The 20929-nt window shown below is 39.8% G+C and overlaps 1 protein-coding gene across 8 annotated transcripts in view; it reads left to right on the top strand.

Annotated features, from left to right (window-relative positions):
* The window catches only part of RBBP8 (RB binding protein 8, endonuclease), a 42416-nt gene that overhangs the window by 484 nt on the left and 21003 nt on the right, over window positions 1-20929 (top strand). For 2 of the 8 annotated variants that reach the window (XM_053396392.1, XM_053396395.1), the window contains exons 1-8: window positions 5282-5635; window positions 7685-7908; window positions 12282-12324; window positions 16181-16309; window positions 16462-16557; window positions 17277-17389; window positions 19333-19408; window positions 20526-20677. In XM_053396392.1, coding sequence (XP_053252367.1) covers window positions 7797-7908; window positions 12282-12324; window positions 16181-16309; window positions 16462-16557; window positions 17277-17389; window positions 19333-19408; window positions 20526-20677 — 721 coding nt within the window. In that variant the 5' untranslated portion in view covers window positions 5282-5635; window positions 7685-7796. Of the gene's footprint in view, window positions 1-5279; window positions 5636-6109; window positions 6290-7684; window positions 7909-12281; window positions 12325-16180; window positions 16310-16461; window positions 16558-17276; window positions 17390-19332; window positions 19409-20525; window positions 20678-20929 lie in introns of those variants that run through there. The other 6 variants (XM_053396389.1, XM_053396391.1, XM_053396390.1 and 3 more) reach the window with 6 other exon arrangements.

The following is a 20929-nucleotide window of genomic DNA, read 5'->3' as shown; positions in this document are numbered from 1 at the left end:
AATAGTGTTGCCACTGCCTTGCTATATAAATTATGGCAAATCTCTTACTTTCGTGTCTTAGCTTCTGTGTGTAGAATATGTGGTAAACACAATAATCTCACAATGGAAATATGATGTGGTAAATGCTATGCATATGCTAAAATTGTATTTTACTTTCCACTGCCAACCCCCTAAATAATTTAATATTTTAGCACATAAAATGATCTTTCCAAAGTTTGATACGGCATAGCCATAATTTATATGCTGTATATTAAAAGGTCAAGTCCTTATTTGCTTTAAATAACAAATAGAAGAGGCTATCCAAAATTAGGATTACCAAAACTGTAGTCCCACCTTTATGATCAGTTTAAAACCAAGGGATATAGATCTCAGTATATTCCCAGGTACAATGTCAAATAAGAATTAGACTTTGAAAACAAAGGCTATAGAATCTGGTAACTGATTAACTTACTGAACCTAAGTACTGTACTGGCTGAGCTGAATAGAAAGGAATGAAGACAGGTTTTGTCATGCCTGTTGGGACAAAATAACTTTTGTTTAAAGTAAATGTGACTCTTCCTATCCCCCTTTTAACTGGATTTTAAAAGAAGGATAGAAAATCCTCTAATGTTTCTCTTCATAAGAAAGCTTAGTTTAAATAGGAATTTTTACAAAATAAATAGGAATTTTTCTAATGACGAGGCAAGTAAAAAGTAAAATATTGGTACCTGGTGGGCTATGTTTTAAAGTACTTTAACAGCTCAGTGCATTATGTGAGATCTAGCATAATCTCACAGAGGAAGTATCAGCTTGGTGTGTACATATCCAAGTTGATGAACAGTTATCTTTGTTATTTCTTGGAAGAATGCCAGGTGTCTATAACAACTGATATAAAACTGAATGGCAGACTTAACAGGCCTTTAAGTGTACAAAGCACAGCTAGATAGTATCATTGTAATGTTTGGGAAAATATGTTCTCATCAGTATAAAACTAATGAGTTGTATCCAACTTAAACTCAGAGTAGACCCCCTGAAATTTATTGACTTCCATCCAGTTTGTTTCACACATTCAGATTTTGAGAGATTTCATTTTTTTAAAAAAATCTCTTTATACTATAATTTTTTTAAAATTAATGTATATTTTGGAAAGTAGAACATGTTTGTATGTATTCCAAATTATTGTGATCCACAGTTCTTAGTACCCAGGTTTCCTACTGCATAGGAAAAGTTCGCAACAGAGGGAAGAATCCTGAGCCAAGATTACCCTGCTCTTATATTGGTCCACTGTGCTGGCTTGAGTCCTTCAGCATGTGGGGTTAAGACTCACAGTGCTCAGGGCTACATGCTTTCTGTTTGGCCCTGAATCTATTTAACATGCAATAAAGCCTTGTCTATTATCTACACTTAATAGTTCTTCATATAAAAGTACTGTATGACAAAGTAATGGAACTTTGTAGGCAAAGCACATTTGGGGTACCACCAGTAAACGGCAGCAAATTACCAGTTACCTAATTTATTGTGTGTTTTATAGCTATGATTTAAAAATGAGCTTGTGTGTGTTATTATTTGCTGTTTTGCAAAACTTAGATTTTTTTTAAGAAAATTGATTTTGTGTCTGTAAAAGCTGTACACATAACAAATAGTTTGGATTTTCTGCCTCAAACCCCAGATTTCAGCTGAAAGTTGTTTTCAGTATTTTGGCTGTCATGCAAAAATCCATGCTATCAGCTTTGTGTAATTAACATGCCTTTTATATAATGGGGACAGAAGCTGCTCCTCAGACTGCATGGCAGATCAGTTTTTCATTTCAGTAGGTTATGGATTGTTGTTTCTATGGCATGAGGAAAAGGGCTGTTGTGCTGTTCAGAGAAGAAAGTTAGAAGTCCATCTGGGAATATAAACAATCATGGTTTCACCTGAAGGATGTTTTTCAATATTGACTTATAACTGTATCTTCCTCATAGATACAAGTGAAATATTTTGGCATGCAGCTCTGCTGTAAAGCAGAAACATGCCCACATTTATTATAAAATATGCTTTCTGCATGAACTGATACAAAAAATAATTTAAACCAAAAACTGAGAACCATGAGAACGGAGAACTTTTTAAAGCCTTCTGCTAAAACAATATTCACTTAAAGGGTAAAGGGACCCCTGACCATTAGGTCCAGTCGTGACCGACTCTGGGGTTGCGGCGCTCATCTCGCTTTATTGACCGAGGGAGCCAGCATACAGCTTCCGGGTCATGTGGCTGGCATGACTAAGCCGCTTCTGGCGAACCAGAGCAGCGCACGGAAACACTGTTTACCTTCCCACCGGAGCGGTACCTATTTATCTACTTGCATTTTGACACCCCATCAAGGGGAATCGAACCGCCAACCTTCCGGTCAGCAAGTCCTGGCTCTGTGGTTTAATCCACAGCACCACCCGCGTCCCTAATATTCACTTAGGGAAGAGTAAATGAGGGTAACAAAACCAACAAATTATTGTTTATTTAATATCACTGACCATTATAAAATGTATTGAGATAACTAACCCTAGTTAAGTATCCATAGGTATTCTCACACAGTAGTTTCATGTTTTTTGAGTAGTCATCCACATATTCTCACCCACCACCATTCTGTTTCCATGAATGCCTTCCACAAAAATCTTGGGGATTACTAACTTTTACTACTAAAGCAGTAGAAAATTACATTTTGGGGGGAAATGAAGATTCCTTAGAAGTTTGTTAGGGTTCCTTAATGGGGATACCTGTCAGAGCAAACAGTTTCCTGAAAATCAGCTTCTGTCTTACTACCCTCAAATGTATTTTTCACCCAGAGTGAATAACACACCGGGGGGGGGAGCCATCATTGCCTTATGATATCAACAGTTCAAAATGAACCTGTTGCATCATTTGAAATGATTAACTGTGTGCTACATAAACTGTGGTCCACAGACCAGCCGTGGTCTGCAAACTTCATTCAGATAATCCACTGTGTCTGCAAAAATGCTATTAAAAACCCTACAGCATCTAACACAGCACATTACAGTTACTACAGCAGCAGAAAAACTATTAAGTGGCCTGCCAAGACCCTCAGCAATTTTCAAAGGGTTCATGGGGGGGGGGGGCTTTAGGAACAACTGCACTACAATGATGCCTTAGTATTCATGTTCACTTTCACTACAGATGTATCTCCTACATTCTGCTCCGATAATAAATCAGAACATAGAAAGCTGTTTTACATCAGATTCTATTATTTGTTCATCTGGCCCACTATTGTCTATTTTGAATGGCAGTATCTTGCCAGGGTCTCTAGTAGAGGTATTCCACAATGACCTAGTTTGCACATCATAGTAAAATATGGTGAATATGAAGATGCTTAGGAGGATTCTCATAAGAGCCCTATTGGATCATACCAAAGGCCTATCCAGTTCATCTTTCTTTTCTCACAATGGTGAACCAGATGTCCCCGATAAGCAGGACTTGAGCACAATAAATTGTCTATGGCACATGATCCCCAGCAACTGGTTTCAAAGGCATACTGCCTCTGATACTAAAGGTAGTGTATAGCCATCATGACTAGTAGCCGTTAATATGTTTTATATGTATTTTATTACATTTTATATGTTGTGTTATATTTTACAAAATATTATTTATAAATAATAATCTTCATTGTGCCTTTCTGGTCTGCTATGCACCTCCCTGAAGATGTGTGGAGGAGACAAAACATGATCCATGACTTAACTATATGGGCAAAGCAGAATTAATGGTTTCTCTCTCTCATAATTAGCAAGCCATGAACAAATCTTGGAAGATTATGGTATTTTGAGAGTGAAACATACCACAGGAGCTCGTTTGGATATAATGCTAAATCAGGGATCATGGTTTGTTTCCTCTACACACTAATGGGCCTGGTACAAAACAAACAAAGTGTAATTAACTATGGTTTGTGATGCTGTGCAAGTGATGCCACGACCTTCTCCTTTTATCTGGCAATGCCAGGGGTTAAACCAGGGACTTCAGCATGCAAAGCATGAGCTGTGGCCTCTTCACTAATTGCTAGGGGATAAATGTTAGAGACTTTGGAAGGATCTTAAACCTAAGAAATCACACAAACAAAATTTTAAAAGAATGCCCTATATCCCTCAGTGGCAGTACCTTACAGTTCTTTACATCGGACAAGCACCCAAAATTACTGCCCCTTTTAATTTGAAATTTACACAAACTTTCTTTGAAATGTGACATTGCTGAAAAGAGTGGTATTTAATAAGTTTGGCACTGGCCTAAATTTCTTCTATTACTAGCCAGTTTGGTTTCTGATTTTAGAAGTCTAAGCAGAAGCTAGCTTAAGGAGCATTCCTAGGGAGTACAGCTAGGTTCAAGTGACAATTGCATAATTTCACTTGTACTTACAGAGAGCATTTTCTGTTAATATTGCAAGCAGATCAGGGTTAACCACTGTGCAGTGCTCTAATCAAACCCCCAGAGTTCAGGGTTCATGAAAACAAGCAGAGCAGATTCCCGGAAAGTAGCAGGCTGCATAGTTCATAAGAATACTTTATTGCGGAGGGAGAAATGAAGTATCTAGATCCCAACCAACATTTATATTCCGACACAGCACCTTTGCTCTATGCAGCACCTGTCAATGTTTGAGTCTTTCTGCTTAGATAAAGTGCATATCTTTGCAGGAATCATCCATATAACAGTGTTGTATGCACATCTCACAAAACTTAAATGAATGCATTGAAAATTCTTTTCAGTAGTTTTTATCACCTCCAAAGGTGAGCACTTTCCACACACTCAGTTCCACACTCCCTTATTTATTGTTTATCCAATGAGGAAGAAGGAATAATGCCCCCTCCAGGGCCTCTCCTTTTCCCTTCCCCCACTTTGTTGCCCCAAATTGAAGAGTCCAACATAAAAAGGGTGAAGAACTTTAAGCTAGTGTTTCTAATAAACAGTAATGAATAAATTATGGCATTTGTTCTATTTGAAGCACCCCGTTTGCAAAATACTGGCAGTATTTTGATTTGGCAAAAATGTTCAATAAAAAGAAGTGCAGGTGCTTGAAGTTGCTTTGCGACTCCTAGTTGCTGGGTTCTCTCCTACCCACCCCCCGTCGTTGCTTCTCTACCGGGGCAAACACTAGACAAGCACGGTGAGGAAAAAGTGGACCTGCTGCCTTAAGTAGGGAAGGGCAGTAACTCTGGTGGCAAAGCATCCGCCGGGAGTACAGAAGCGCCCAGCTTCAAACCCCGAGACATAGCGCCTTCCCGCTGCTGCCAGTCAGTGCAGGCTACGCTGAGCTAGATGGACCTGCGCGGGGGGTAGGCTGGTCCAGAGCTTCCTGCGCTACTTCAGATGGTCCGCCAACAAATAGCCCGCCAGGAAGAAAGCGGGAAGAAGGGAGTCTTTTCTGGCAAGGAGGGAAGGAAATCCCCCTCAGAGGCGGAGAGCAGGAGAGTCGCCAGCGCAGCCTCCGGCCACCAGGGGCAGCTCCGTCCCGCCAAAAGCACCTCGGCCGAGCCGGTCGCAGACGCCGGGGGAGAACAAACAGAAAACGAAGCGCTTTCCTCGCCGGTCGGAAGGCGGGCGCGGCGGCCAAGTATGACCCCTCCGACTTTCCGTTTCTCTTTCCCGCCGCTTGCCTCCAGCCACCGAGCAGCTGCCTCAGGTAACAAGAGCGCGCCCGGCTGAGGCGGAGCTCCCTCCCGGCCGCTTGACTTCCCCCCGGCGCCTCTTTCTTTCCGGACTCTTGTAAGCCTCCTCTTCCTCCATAGCCCGAAGCCGGCCGGCCGGCCGCATACATCCGCCCTGTGTCCCTCCGCAACCACAGCGAGCCAACCAAAGATGCCGCCACCGCCGCTTCTGCGGTTAAACTTGCCCGACCTCAGCGCGGGAGCAGGAACAAGGAGCCCCACCCCATAAACTAGTCCGACTCCGGTTTTGAGGCTGGGCCTTGGGAGCTGGGGCCACCTTGCGCGGGAGCTGGGGAAAAAGAGGACCCTCCTCTTCCCCTTCCTATCACCCTTTTGAAAAAGCCGCTCTTTTCAAACTCCGAAGGAGCGCGCGCTGCGCTTTCCGGAGGCGGGTCCGCGTGTCACGTGGAGGCTTTGTTTTTGTCCCCCCTTCCTCTTCCTTCTTTCACCCACCAGCCGGGTAGCCGGCTAAGAGCTTCAGGTCAGGCCACGTGCTGAATGAAGAACTTTCCTTCCTATATCGCTTTGCCCTGCATCTTGTTCGATGTTCGCCTCTTGCAATGCTACTGAAGCTGCAAAACAAACCCATAGTTTTCTGGGCTGTGTTGAAGGCACAGGAGCTCTGTGAGGTAGATATGGGGCAGGGGCGAGGGGAGTTTATTTATCTGTTTTACTCTTTTAACTGCCAGATGTGGAGAATACAGGAAGATTTTTAAAGCTCAGCTGTGATCTGTTTAACTTCAAATCGTGTGCTCTGAAATGGAGGCGGAGGGGGAATCTTGCACTGAAATGAGTGTCTATAAAAGCAGGAGTATGTGGCCTTTCAGGCATTGTTGGATACCAGCAGCGTTGGAAACTCCAATTATTCTAGGCAGTGCTTTGTTCTGGGGGTACGCAGAGGGACGCATACCCCTAAACATTATGTGAATCTTAAGTTTGGGCTCATTGAGGGGCAGTATTTCAGTATGAGTAGGAAAATGAGAGTACCCCTAAACATTTTTAAAGAAAAAAAGCACTAGTTCTAGGTGCATTTTTGCAACTGGGAATTTCATAAGTGCAAGCAGTTCCAGAGCTCTGGGTGCAGTAATGCACCTGCTGGTGAACTTCTGGACTTCCCTAAAATATCAGTAAAATGTACTCTTAGAACTTTAAAATAAATGGTCAGTCTTGGTTTTTACTTGCACAGAAAAATGACACAAGTGAGGCATGTTCACCAGTGAGGGTGCGGCAACTCAGTCTCTGAAGAGTGTGAATTGGTACTTATAGAAGGAAATTGCATGTCATGTACTGGAAACAGTCTTTCAGTTACCTTGAAATACCTTGTACCTATTAACAGATGGATGACTGCTATTCTGTTGCAGCAAAAACAACAAGAACCCTTGTGGCACCTTAAAGATGAACACATTTATTATTGCATAAGCTTTTATAGACTAGTGTCCATTCCATGCATCTGTTGAAGTCTTATGCCTGAGTGATTGTATTAGTTTTTAAAAGTGCCACAAGACTGTTGTTGTTTCCTCTGGAACCTGTAGCCTAGTGCCCAGGGCATCAGGTACAAGTAACAAGTTAATTCAAGGCCACTTAGCCTGAGCTAATTACTATTCAGGTTATACAAGGGTATCATCATCATCATCATTCATTTCATTTATGTACTGCTTTTCAGCCCAAAGGCCCCCGTAGCATATTAAAGCAAGCTATGTAGTAGAATACAGTAACATGCCATAAAGGAAACTATGCAGTAGAATACAGTAGCATGCCATAAATCAATCAGCAAGTAAAACAACCAGCAAGTAAAACAATACAAGGCAATAAAATTGTAGCATACAGACAAAAGAAAGACTTCCTGAACTAGAAGATTAAAGGATGCTGTTACCAAACCTGCATGCCTGTATGTAAGAATAATACATCCCCGTATTGCTTCCCCTGCTGGAAGAAAAGGAGCTTAAGGGAACAAGAAAGCAACCATGTGTTTTCCCAACTGTTGCAAGTCATACACTGTAAATGTTTTCAACCTGTCATTGCAGGCATCTAATTTTCTTTTTAAAATAAATCAGCGGTGTGATGTAAAACTAAAAGAGTGGCAAACAGCAAGAACTGCATAAAGACAAGTGAAACACTCAAAACAGAAAACACAAGATGAGCACATCTGGAGGAACTTGTGGAAGTCCAAACTCCACAGAACCTGCTCCTGATTACTTCAAGGAATTGTGGTCCAAATTGAAGGAATGCCATGATAAAGAAGTAAAAGGTAATGTTATGGTTGCTGATCTATAACAGGCCAGTGTGTTTACCAAATAAATACATCATAATTAGCTCTTGATCAGCTGGTATTTGTGCCTTGTTCAGAGAACATTTGGTGAAAACATAGCAAGATGTTAATCATATGGTGGGGTGTGTATGATAATTACAGATGAATGTGGGTTGATGTTGAGTTGATATTGTTTGACTAGACCTGATCTTTTCAATGTTCAGTTGCTTAAGCAGAATGTTTTGTACCTAGACATACTGAAGTTTTGAACACTCTGGCAACTGAATAATCTTAAAATAAGATTTTCTGGTTTATCAGTCTTTCTCCTGCTGGATTTTTTACAATGAACTGTGAAACAGAGTTAATATTTTGCAGAATGCTGATGTAGTTTCCAGTCTAAATCCTCACCAGAGTAGTTATGATGTAGAAATTGAGCAAGGTGTATGGTGTACATAAGTATTTTCTAGCTGTTGTTCTTGGAATGTAGAAATGACAATGAAACCACAAGAGATTCTTTATGGAGACCCTGATGGAGCTAATCATGCAGAACAAATCTATGCATTTTAAGTGAGAACTTAGTCCCTTTCAATTGGACATAGACTCTTGTGTCTTATAAGATTGCAGCCCCCGTCTCATAACAGGAGATATATCTTACACACATGCACACATGCCAGAAGTAGCAGCTGTGAGTCTTCATGCATTTGCATTCTATATGCAGACAGAATCATGCAACTCATTCCCAGGAATGCCAGCAATATTAATAGGCAACACCAGAGTTGTTGTTATTATTATTACAATTAATTTATTAATTGCCTTCCAAACTGCCGTCTCAAGGCAGTTTACACATAAGATAATTAAAAATGGGTAAAAACAACAACTATATTTAAGGGGCAGGAAGAAAACCAACAGCTGATTTCACCTAGCAAACTAGCCTATACAGTACAATGGTACCTCAGTCTACAAACAGTCCTGTTAACGAATTATTCAGGAAAAGAACTCCGCAAAACCAGAAGTAGGTGTCCCAGTTAGCGAACTTTGCCTCGGAAGATGAATGGTGGAAGGGCACCGGTGGCGGGAGGCCTCAGGAGGGAAAGCGTGTCTCAGTTTAAGAACGCTTTGGTTTAAGAAGGGACTTCTGGAACAAATTAAGTTCGTAAACCAAGGTACCACTGTATTGGGGAACAGATACATCCAAATAACAGGCTGTGTTTTGCCTGTTGCAGAAAACGCTGGCCAAGCTACTAGGGATACCAAGGATTGTAGCAGGCCAGATTAAAATCCAATAGAGAAAGTGATATCTGGGAATGTTGCACATAGAATAATTAAAACACCCCAGGTTAATGCATTCAACAATATAGCAGAAGTCTACACTTCCTTGCTGCAGTTACCCCTACCCTCTCACTTGGATTAAGGGATCCTGATAAAAGATGGGGTGTGAGAGGCATAGTAATTTCCTCAATATATTTTACCTTCTATAGGCCACAAATCATTTACTGAACTTACTAGCTTTATTAGCTTTAATCCTTTTGGCTCAGTTCATTCTTCAGCTGAGTTTTTACAGTGGGTGGAATGTCGTCAGTGAGGCACATGCTGAGACATCATCAACTCAGGATTTTGCAATCTAAGGAGTGCCTTTATGTCATGAAGCTGAATAACAGAAAACTTAAGTTAAAAAAAAAGTGTCTAATGTAATGTTCCTTTGCAGTTTGGAATAATAAAAACTTGGGGATGGCCTTTCAAAAATACATAGGCCTGTATATAAATGACACTGAATAAATCTAGTTAGATTGACTATGGGTGTGTCAGTGCAGCCTTGCCATAAGGCAGATTTTTTCATGCCTAAACCTTTGTTTCTATGTTCTACACAATGATTAGTAAAGTTAGATGCTGCATGAGTACATCAAAGACATGCCTGAAGGATAGTTAATTTTTGCAAAAGGTGGGGTCCCTCCTATAGAACTGGGTACAGTGATATTTAAGACACATCAAACACAGACTTGCCTGGACTTTGCTTGTTTCTGAAGTCTATAAATATGAATTAAAGCTGACTCATGAATTTTGAATTCTAAATGCCAGCAAAATTGACAGTAGCCAGAGAAATAAGTGCCTGGTGCTTACATTGGTTGTACTGTGTCATTTTGTTGTTTTTCCATGTGCAAACTTCATTCTTGTGCTATCAAGAAAGCAATCAAATGATGATGTTATGTTTCTTCTAATTTTTAACAACATGCTTTGGAGGAAAATACAGTCTAATAAGTTGCATACTGCACTTAGTGCTGAATGCCTAGGCTTCAGACGCAACCTTCATTGCATGTCACAACTTTTCTCTCTGCTTTGGTTCATGGCTTCAATTAGACAAATTCATTGTTGTGTGATGATGAACTCACAAGCCTGATTATCAGAATAAAAGCACAGGATATTAACATGGTTATGAAAAACCTTCCCAGAAGTTATGCTAAGGATGGAACTACAGTGGTACCTCGGTTTTCAAACATAATCTGTTCTAGAAGACCATTCGAGTTCCGAAATGTTCGAAAACTGAAACTCAGTAGCTGACAGCTAGGCTTCAAGGTCTTGCACTCAGCGGAAGCCACATTTCCTGTTCGACTTCCGAGGTGTGTTCAAAAATTGAAGCATCTACTTCTGGGTTTACGGCGTTGAAGTTCCGAAATGTTCGTCAACGGAGACATTCGAAAACCGAGGTACCACTGTATATATTATGTTAGTGTAAGGGAGGAATTTTTAGGGGAGATTTTATGGGAGGAGGTGGCAAACCTTTCCCTTGTAATCCATCCCGATGGCTTCCCTTCCCCCCCAACATTCCACACACGCATCCAACTCTGAAACCTGAAATAAATCAAATTGGGTGACGTGGGTATGTGTGTGAAGTACTGGGAAGAGGGTTGTGGAGGAGAATCAGTGGATGAGCATGGATAAGACACCTCACCACTCACCCTCCAGTTTCCCCCACAAATGTCCAAACATTACTGTTGAACAGTAAACACTCATTTGGGAAATGTGTGTAATGTGTAGTTCCACCCTTTGCAGAATTTCATAGGTTATAATTCAGTTTAATCTAACCTAAATGAAAACTGTGTGTGCAGCAAGCTGGCAGATATAAGTAAGTGGTAAATCTTACTCTTGCCATGCATTTAATGGGTATTGGTCTGTGTTCTCTGTCTCTCATACATTTTTTTGGAAGACACAAGGCTGTTAAGGCAAGTTTACTTACTTTTTAAAAATCTCATTAGGACTAATATGATTTAAGTACAAATACTACATCTTTGATGGGTTATGAGGCAGTCTGTTTTATTGAAAGAATAGTGGAGAAAAAAATAAAAGTTCTAGTGATCTGCAAAGCAAACATAATTTTTCAGAATTTATACAACAGACTTCATACCCGAATTCTAATTTATTGATTTAGGATTGCTCCAGAAAGATTTCTGAAATATTCTGATAATTCCTGAATTCAGGCGAAGTAGTATTACTATACTTTTGCCTTCGTAGTACAGCTTATTCAGTAGCAACTGAGGCTGCTAGTATTAAAATACCAAAACCTGTGCCAAACAGACTACCTGTTCTTACAGGAGCCTCATTGTTGTGCAGTCTCATTCCTTCTGATGGGTGTGGAGAAGGATTAAAGCAGAGCACTTTATTAGGGGTCTTAATTCCAGATATCTAATTGTGTTGCCAAATTGCAGCCACATTTTAAGAAAAACTATTTCCTAACTGATCTACATGATCAAGCATATTTGAGTGCTTAAAGAGATAAGAGCCCTCCTTTCCTGTCTTCCCTTAATTTTTCTTTTGAAGTCATTTTCATGCATTTTCTATTTTGCCTTTCTTCTGTAATGGGACATGGCATTAATGTGTGGTATGACTGTTGCTTTCAAAACAGAAGCATGAGCTCTGATGAATTTGATTTTTTAAAAGCAATCAGTAGTAGTCACCATTCATCCAGCTATGGTTCAGGAATGTAACAGCCTTGATTACTGGGATCAATAAATTTCGGCCAGCCTTAGTAACTAGCCAAAAAAAAAATGCCCAGAACCCTGACCAAGGGGAGCTGGCGAAACAGAAGAGTGAAATAGTTCTTGCATTCATGTTGCACCAATTCTCTTTTCCATCTGGAGTGCTAGCAACTTCTTAGCTAGATTTCTATAATGTGCTTTTTTTCAGGGTACTGAAGTAACTGAAAAACAAACTATAAATTTCTGAAATAACTTGTTCAGAACAATAACCCTATAATTTAGCTCCAAATGTATGCATTTGTTGGCAGTTTCTACATATACATATAAAGACATTATTCTTCACTAATTTGTATATGGGAGTTCAAAATATAAATTATTGCTTTTCTGTTTCTCTTTCATTAGGATTACTGGCAAAGATCACCAAGCTGAAAACAGAAAGGTGTTTGTAAGTATCTCCTCATATGCTATAATTCTTAATTTGATGGAAATAGTTGCATTTACTAACTGGTCCTCAGAGGCTGGTTTTCCAGACAGAGCCTACTATCTCCTTTTCTAGGAATGATAAAGCAAAAGGTTAAGGACAATATTGCAGGGATTGTAATAGAGGCAACATTTCTTATGTTTAGCAATCAGTTACATTAAAACTGCAGTACTATGCACACTTTCTTTGGAACAAGTCTCAAGGAACTTGGTTGAATTTACTTCTAAATTCATCAAGTCTTACTGAAGCAGAACCAGCATGATTTCTGCAAGGGTAAGTCCTGTCTCACTAACCTTGTAGAATATCAGCAAGGATGTAGATATAGGTGTACTTTTAAAACGCCTTTGATAAAGTCACTTGTCAAAGCCTTGAATAAGCTTTGGAGTTAAGGAATAATAGGAGAGGTCCGCTTATGGCTCTGTAACTGGTTAAGCAGCAGAAAGCAGAGAATAGGAATAAATAGTTCTCCAATAGTTCTCCAACTTAAAGTTGTAGAAAGTAACCTCTTAATGGATCATTATTGAGACTAGTGTTTAAGATTGTTGAAATAAAAAGGGATTGTGAATGTGAGGGCTATCCAATCTGGGTGAATAGGCAGTAATATGGCAAGTTCAATTTTATGTAAAGTGATGCACATGGGGCCAAAAATTCTAATTTTGCATATACACTAATGGGGCCTGAACTGGCAGTGACTGAATAGGAATGATACCCAAGGTCGTAGTGGATAGCTTGATGAAGGTGTTGACCCACTATCTGGCTGCTGTGAAAAGGACTATTCTTAGGAAGGAATTGGAAACCTGCCAGTATCAGAATATCATTAATACAAATTTATGGCGATACTACACTTGGAATATTGCAAACGGCTCTGGTTGCTTCCCCTTGAAAATGTTAATGTTGAGCTGAAAAGGATTTGGGAAAGGGCAATCAAAACGATCAAGGGGCTGGAACAACTTCCCTATGAGCAAAGGTTGTAACCTTTGGGGCTCTTTAGTGTAGGGGAAAAGTGCGTAAGGATAGAAGTGGGCAAGGATTAGGCAAGTGTGGAGAAAGTGGATAGGGAGGATTTTTTCTCTCCACCTCTCATAATACTAAATCCCTGGATCATCCAATGGAAGATTCAGGACAGACAAAAGGAAATACCTATTCACACAGCACATAGTTGTGGAGGCTGTGTTTAGCCTTCACTGTTGGGCTGCAGTGTGCCCTTGAATGCCAGTGGCTAAGAATCACAAGTGAGGAGAGTATCATTGTACTCAGGCCCTGCATTCAAGCTTCCCTGTGACTACAGAATGCTGGATTATATGGTCCTTTGGCCTAATCCCACAGGGCTCTTCTTATGTTTCTAAGTAACTTGTATAGGATAAAGTTGCTAATGTTTCGGGGCGGGGGGGGGGAGAGAGATACATCTGCTAAGTTCATTTCAGCCTGTTCACAAATTTCCAAAAACATTTCTGTACTCCAATTTAAACTTTGTTGTAGAGTGATTGTGTTTGGAATAATATTGTCATGTATATCTCCTTGTTAAAAAGTTTCCATCCTCAGCTCAGAGTTGGTGGAAGATGGGTATTATTGATGACTTTCTCTTGAGATTTAATACATACCAAGCTAAATGGCTTAATTATTACTTGCTGGAATCATCCTACAAGTAGTGCATTGTAGATATAACAGTCTTCTATAGGAGTTCTTGTTCTCCCCAACTCTTTCTGAATACCTGAGGTTTAATATTTCAGCACTGATAACCAGCCAGACAATGAGCTCCTTATGCTGCACCCTGGTTCAGCAGTGAGGCTAATGGTCTTGGAAATGCAGGGTCAGGGACCACTCATTAGGGAGGCTATTTTCATAGCTGAAGAGCTTGTCAGTTTTGTCAAGCAGCATCATGACCATCATGCACTATTTTCTCTCTCTTTTTATGCTTTTTGCTCCGTTCTTAGAATGTGAGTGTACTTAGAACCAAGTGATCCTACCCATGCTTCATTCATAGTAAATACTCTGTGTTCAGTGACATATATTTCCTAGCAAGTGACTTCATTACAACAAAGTAGCCTGAACATGTTTACTCAGAAGTAGGTCTGAGTGAGTTTAATGCAATTTGCTCTCAGGTAAGTTTGCTTAGAAATTCTGCTTTAATGTAATATAAGTGCTGCTTAGCTTTAGAATAAATTCTAGCTTTAGACTAAAATTGGAAGCTTTTTGAGCCACAGGTGGCACTTTTATGCATGATTAGAGGATTGCATTCAGTTGCCTAGACCACCATGTTGTGCATTTCTTATGCTGTCTTAGGTGGCTACTTTCTTTACTGGCACAATCACTATGCCTATAACAGGCATTCAGGTTTGTGTGTGAGAAACTCAAGCTGGAAATCCTATTTAGTGTTTGTTTGATCTGCATGCTGTGCATACTTAACTGGAAGCAACCCCCTTTTGGATATAGTGAGAATTTATTCTTAGTGAACATACATAGCATAGCAGGATAGCACTATTGTTTAAAGTACTGTCAGTACAGTATCGCTGTAAGGTTCCCTTTGTTTCATGTGAGTAAGAAATACTGGTTTGCCTAATGCCACCCAGTAGCTGTTCAAAGCAGAGCTGCAAGCTTAAGTCCCTAAGATATAGCAGCTTCTGAAGCAAGTCTGGAAGACTACTACACACTCCAGCCAGTTTTGAATAGAAGTGTTTATATTTGGTGTCTGTTGTTCTCAAAGCTTGACTGCCAGCATTTAAAAAGAGGTGCCAGATCAGTTGTTGCTACAGTTAATATGGCTTCCATGTTATCCTCACATAATTGCAGTTATTGTTAGTAAAAATCCTTCTTGCATTAGTTAAATTGTGTTTGTTTTCTTGCCACTGACTAAATCTAACAAAAACCAGCCCTCAACTTCTTGAGTTGCAGAGAGCTAAAGGGTGTGCACAAGAGGATTGTACATTTCCCACCTGCACACACGTTTGTTATTAGATGTGGGCCTTCCATCCCACCCCTTTTCTAAGATCAGGACAATACCATGTGTAAATGTGCAGTGCTGCCACCACTGCATTTAATTTAGGCTCCTTCAGAAAGACAACTTATAAATTGAATAAATTAAACAAATAATAGTTTGTCCAAACTATTACAGTCGTACCTTGGAAGTCGAACGGAATCCATTCCGGAAGTTGGTTCGACTTCCAAAGCGTGACTTCTGGTTGGCTGCAGGAAGCTCCTGCAGCCAATCGGAAGCTACAGAAGCCTCGTCGGACGTTCGGCTTCCAAAAATAGTTCACAGACCAGAACAGTCACTTCTGGGTTTGCAACATTTGGGAGCCAAAACATTCGGGAACTAAGCTGTTTGACTTTCAAGGTATGACTGTATTTGTTTATCTGATTCCATCATGTTCTCCCTGCTCTATAAACGAATCTGGGACATAACTACCACACATTATATTAAATGTGTAGAGTGTAGCATCAATCTTTCTTCTTTATTTTTAATGCTGAGCATAAGGGACTCTGATTTTCACTGAGACCATGGGAGTGTCTTTTATGAGGGTCATTTCCATGTTGTAGGGGGTTCATGGGGATCACAGCTAAGGGGAAGAAATTGTTAAACCTCCCTATGTACTGCTTCTTTTTTAAAAAAATTGTGAGCATCCTAGGATACATGTAGGACAACTTCACCATTCTGATTCATTAAGGTTTCACAGCTGTATGCTCCTGCCTGAGAGTAAACTCCACTGAACACACTGGGACTTGTGAGAAAACCTGCATAGGCTTGCACTGTAATTTGGTTATCTTTTCTCATTTAAATAATTCCCTGCAGCCCATTCTAATGCAAAGTTTTCCTTGACAGAAAACACATGCGCAGAATAGCTATAATTTTGTTGTACTATGCTACCACTTCCCTCTTCCATCAAGCACCATCCTTCACCTCTGTCAAATTCATGTTACTTATAGTGGAAGCCAATGGAACTGTGACCATGTGAGTAATGTGCTTTGTACTGCAGATGAGTCGTTTTATTAGTCTGGTTAGCACAGTTTTCTTACTTTGTTAACTTTAATATGATTTCTGCTTAATGAAAATGCATATATCACATATACAATTGCTGTAAATTAATTTTCATATACGTTTAGGGATGCAGAAAGACTCGAAGAGTTTTACACCAAAAACCAGCAGCTTAGAGAGCAACAAAAATCATTGCATGAAACGATTACAGTTTTAGAAGATCGGTAAGTAGAAATTACCCCGTTTTGATGGTAAGGTTTAGCCATAATTTTTCTTTTTTTGAAAGCCCTGCCGATTAGATTATTGTTTGCTGCTTGTATATCAAACTGAGTAGTAAACAGCTTACTAAATGGAAGAGGTGATAATGGATGCTCTCCCTGACTATTTTAAGTTTTGAAATCAAAGCCTTTTGATTTGTATTGGACAATTTTTTCAAGGACTTGGAAGTTCATTCAGTGCTATGAAGCATGTAACCTTGTATGGTGTGTGCGTCAAGAAAAAAGTTCAAATAGATGTATTCTAACTTGATCATCCAGAACAATTTTGTTGTTCTGCAGGTAGGAAAGATTTAGAAGTTGAAGGAAGGTCTTTGATAGTAAAATCAGAATTGTGCTTCTGATTGCCATGTATCAAAAAAGGTGTTTCGCATTAATAATAATAAGAATGGTTGATAGCCAAGATTTTAAAATTCTAGATCATCTATGCCACTTCAGGTTGTAATCCTAAGCACACTTACTAAGGAGTAATTTCCAATGGACGTTTATGGCCTCTTGTGCAGTGGTTCCCAATTAAGTAAATACTTTAGGCCCCCTGTTTTTCAAAAGCTAAGCCAGGAACCTCCTACTTTTGAAATTTTGATAGATCAGTGGTATGCCCTGAGTTATCTAGTACTTAAAAAAAAATTATGCTTATCTAACATATCTTTATCTTCTAATTTCTATAGGTTAAGGGCAGGATTATGTGATCGTTGTGCAGTAACTGAAGAGCATATGAAGAAAAAACAGCAGGAATTTGAAAATATTCGGCAACAGAACCTCAAGTTGATTACAGAACTGAGTGAGTTTTATCTTCCTTGAGTCATTTCATAATAATGGGACCTCTTTGCATGTGCTCTGTTATCACACTCTTTTGAGTCAGTAATGGTTAGTTTTTCTATATTTAAATACTACGTTGTTCACAGAAAATGCTCATTATGTCTTATTGACCATTCATTCCCCAAACAGGCTTATAATCATAGGCTCTCCTGTGAGAGCCAGTGTGGTGTAGTGGTTAAGAGCGGTAGATTCGTAATCTGGGGAACCGGGTTCGCGTCTCCGCTCCTCCACATGGAGCTGCTGGGTGACCTTGGGCTAGTCACACTTCTTTGAAGTCTCTCAGCCCCACTCACCTCACAGAGTGTTTGTTGTCGGGAAGGAAGGGAAAAGAGAATGTTAGCCGCTTTGAGACTCCTTCGGGTAGTGATAAAGCGGGATATCAAATCCAAACTCCTCCTCCTCCTCCTCCTCCTCCTTCTTCTTCTCCATTGTACCTAATATGTGGGAGTGTACAGTTAGCCTCTTAAATTTTGGAATGTCTAATAAAACACTTCTTGCTTTCAAAATTGTTAATATTATAAGATAAAATATAAAGAAGTGCTTTTTTCCTATGTCAGGAACTACCACAAGCAGAATTTGAGTGAGATTGATTTGTAGCTCAATAATATTTCACTTGGGCTTGACTCTTTGCATAAGATTTGCTCACACACAAAGGTATATCCTGCCAAGCTATGGTTTGTTTTTACATCCAAACCTATGGAAGCTTACAAGCCATGGTTAGAGAAGGTACCACCAAATCAAGGTATCAAATCACAGTTTGAAGAGAATTTGCAAAACACAGCTTGTACCAATTGTTGTCTGCCATGGCATCCGAATTAAGAAACCAGTGACAAACCATCATCTCAACAGAAGCAGAGCAGCATCACAGGAATTGCTCTCCCTCAAGAAGCTGCTGCACTATAGAAACCAGAGCGAATCATAGTTCTGAGGAGATAGAAAACAATAGGAGACAAATAGTTCTAAATTATTATTTACCATATGTTTGACAGCTCAAAACAGCGTTGTGGGTAAGCACAAGCTGTGGTTTGCTATGGTGTATGAATTGAGCCAGAGTCTGTTTATTGCTATAGATGCCTAAAGATTCCATCCCAAACCCAGATTATATTTGGTTTATGACTAGCTTGCAGGGTAGAGGGGAAGGAGCCGAACCTTTTCTGTGTTTGACTTGACTTGCTTTAGTCTCCTGGAGGTGTTTGCTCTGCTAGCACCATTATACAGTGCTTCTGCTATACAATTGCTATGTTGATTGTTTGAGGAGTGGAGGATGTTGATGTATTTTCCTCCCATTAATCAGGTACTGTTGGATTCAATGAAATTTTGTAATGTTACCACTTTCCCTTTAATGTTATTGTGCTGCTTTGCTTATAGACAAATGGAGAACTCTTCTACATCTTAGGTTCAGGGGCATTCTAAAGAGAATCAAAGTTCCTGGATATAAACTATTACTTGACTTTCTTGTGAAGGGAGTATAGCTCACAAATGCCCACTAATTTGGATAGTATCATGACTTTGGTCAAGGATAGGATAAAAGGCACATCTTTCCAAACATCACACAAGACAGTAGCACCAGTACTTTTTTAAAATGTCCTTTCCTTTACATCACCAGTCTTATTTCTTTCTATTGAGCAATATTCTCATGTGATGAAAAAGTCAATTAGTAAGTAATTTGTTGCTGGATTTCACAGTTAATCAGTGTGATGTAATTAAGTTACAAATTGCATTTATAACATTCTGTTAGTGACTTGGCTGGAACTCTTTATTTAGAATGAAAACAAAATGTATTTTGGAGTACAAGTACATGCAAGTGAGTTTTTTAGTCATCTAATGGATTTCCTAAGAAGACTGATGAAGAAATACAACACAACTGGAAATTGCCATGTTATTTCATTTTTTTGCATATTTCAGTGAATGAAAGAAACAATTTACAGGATGAAAATAAAAAGATTTCTGAACAGCTTCAGAAGATGCAAGAGAAGATAGAGTAAGTATAATTCCTGTTTGTACCTATGCAAATAGATGTAGGGAAAGGTTTGTCCAGGAAGTGATGGATAATGACGATAACCAAACCACAATAAATCAGATAAACCCTGTCCCATCTCAGTGTAACACCCTCCCTTTCCTGGGAAGGGAAGGAGTTGTTCATGGAGTGCTGAAAAGTTGGATACCAGAGTAGCTCCACATCCCAGCACTTTACAAAAAAATGTATCCTACTCTCTTCTAGTTGAGGGAGGTGAGGAGGCAGTGTATCTCATGCCATGCTGCTAAGTTTTGGATGGAAACAGTGACAGAGAGACCTGGTGTTTCTGCTACTCCAGGACAATATAAGAATCTCTTCTACCTCTGTACTTTGTTCTCCAGCGCCTGTAGGTGACTGGTGGGAGGGGTCATAGCAAAAGGAGTGATCTCTGGCCAATACGAAATATGCTTGGCTGGTAAGCCAAACCAGAACTTGTGAAAGGTTTGGTAAATGAGCCTGTTGTCATTTCCAGCTATTCCTTTATAGTCCCACTGACTCCCTGATCTTTTGTTTATAATTTATGTTTTCACTGAATGTCTCAGCCACTTATTTTAGCTTCAACCTGCCAAGACATTCTTTGTTCTGTCCACCACTTGCCTTTTTATTGGCACCTTCTGCCAGGTTCCCTCCTTTTAATCCAGGCATAGGCAAACTCCGGCCCTCCAGATGTTTGGGACTACAATTCCCATCATCCCTGACCACTGGTCCTGTTAGCTAGGGATGATGGGAATTGTAGTCCCAAACATCTGGAGGGCTGGAATTTGCCTGTGCCTGTTCTAAGAGGCAGTGCCACTCTTTTTCTAGAATTTAAAAGGACTATTTCTGCCTTCTCTAAGGCTACATTCCCCGATTCAGTTAGGTAGCCGTGTTGGTCTGATGCAGTAAAAAAAAAATTTAAAAAATTGTCCAGTAGCACCTTAGAGACCAATTAAGTTTGTTCTGGGTATAAGCTTTCATGTGCATGCACACTTCTTCAGATACCAGTTCCCAGTGACCCTTAATACACTCTTGACAGATCAACACTTTCTGGGTTTTTTTTGTAGTATTTAGATTTCACATTAATTTTGTTTGTTTTTCTTAGGGAGCAAGAGCAATACATGGAAGAGTTTGTTCCAGATTCACCTGTTCAGTCACTTTCAATGGTTAATCAACTGCGCCGAAAACGGGAGAATAGACATGTCCAGTACACAGAACAAAAGGGTCCAGATTTGGAACAGACAGGAAGACCTCACAGTAGGCTTTTTCAAAATCTATTTCCCTGCTAAAAATATTAAGAATAATTACAGTTTGAAGGAGGTCCCCTTTATACAATATAAAAATACATAATTCCAAATCCTTCCTTCCTTTTAGGAAATGGTTCTGAATTTTTGGTAGCAGTGCTTCCTTACTAACTTGTCTCAGACTACCACCTAATGGACAATAAAAGTATTTCCATCCTGTCATACCCACAAACAGAGTGCCAGTTATTTTAGTGTTTCCATAACA

This window comes from Podarcis raffonei, chromosome 7 (assembly GCF_027172205.1).
Source record: "Podarcis raffonei isolate rPodRaf1 chromosome 7, rPodRaf1.pri, whole genome shotgun sequence".
In the NCBI taxonomy this organism is placed as follows: Eukaryota; Metazoa; Chordata; class Lepidosauria; order Squamata; family Lacertidae; genus Podarcis; species Podarcis raffonei.
This window is presented reverse-complemented; position numbering and strand designations above follow the sequence as displayed.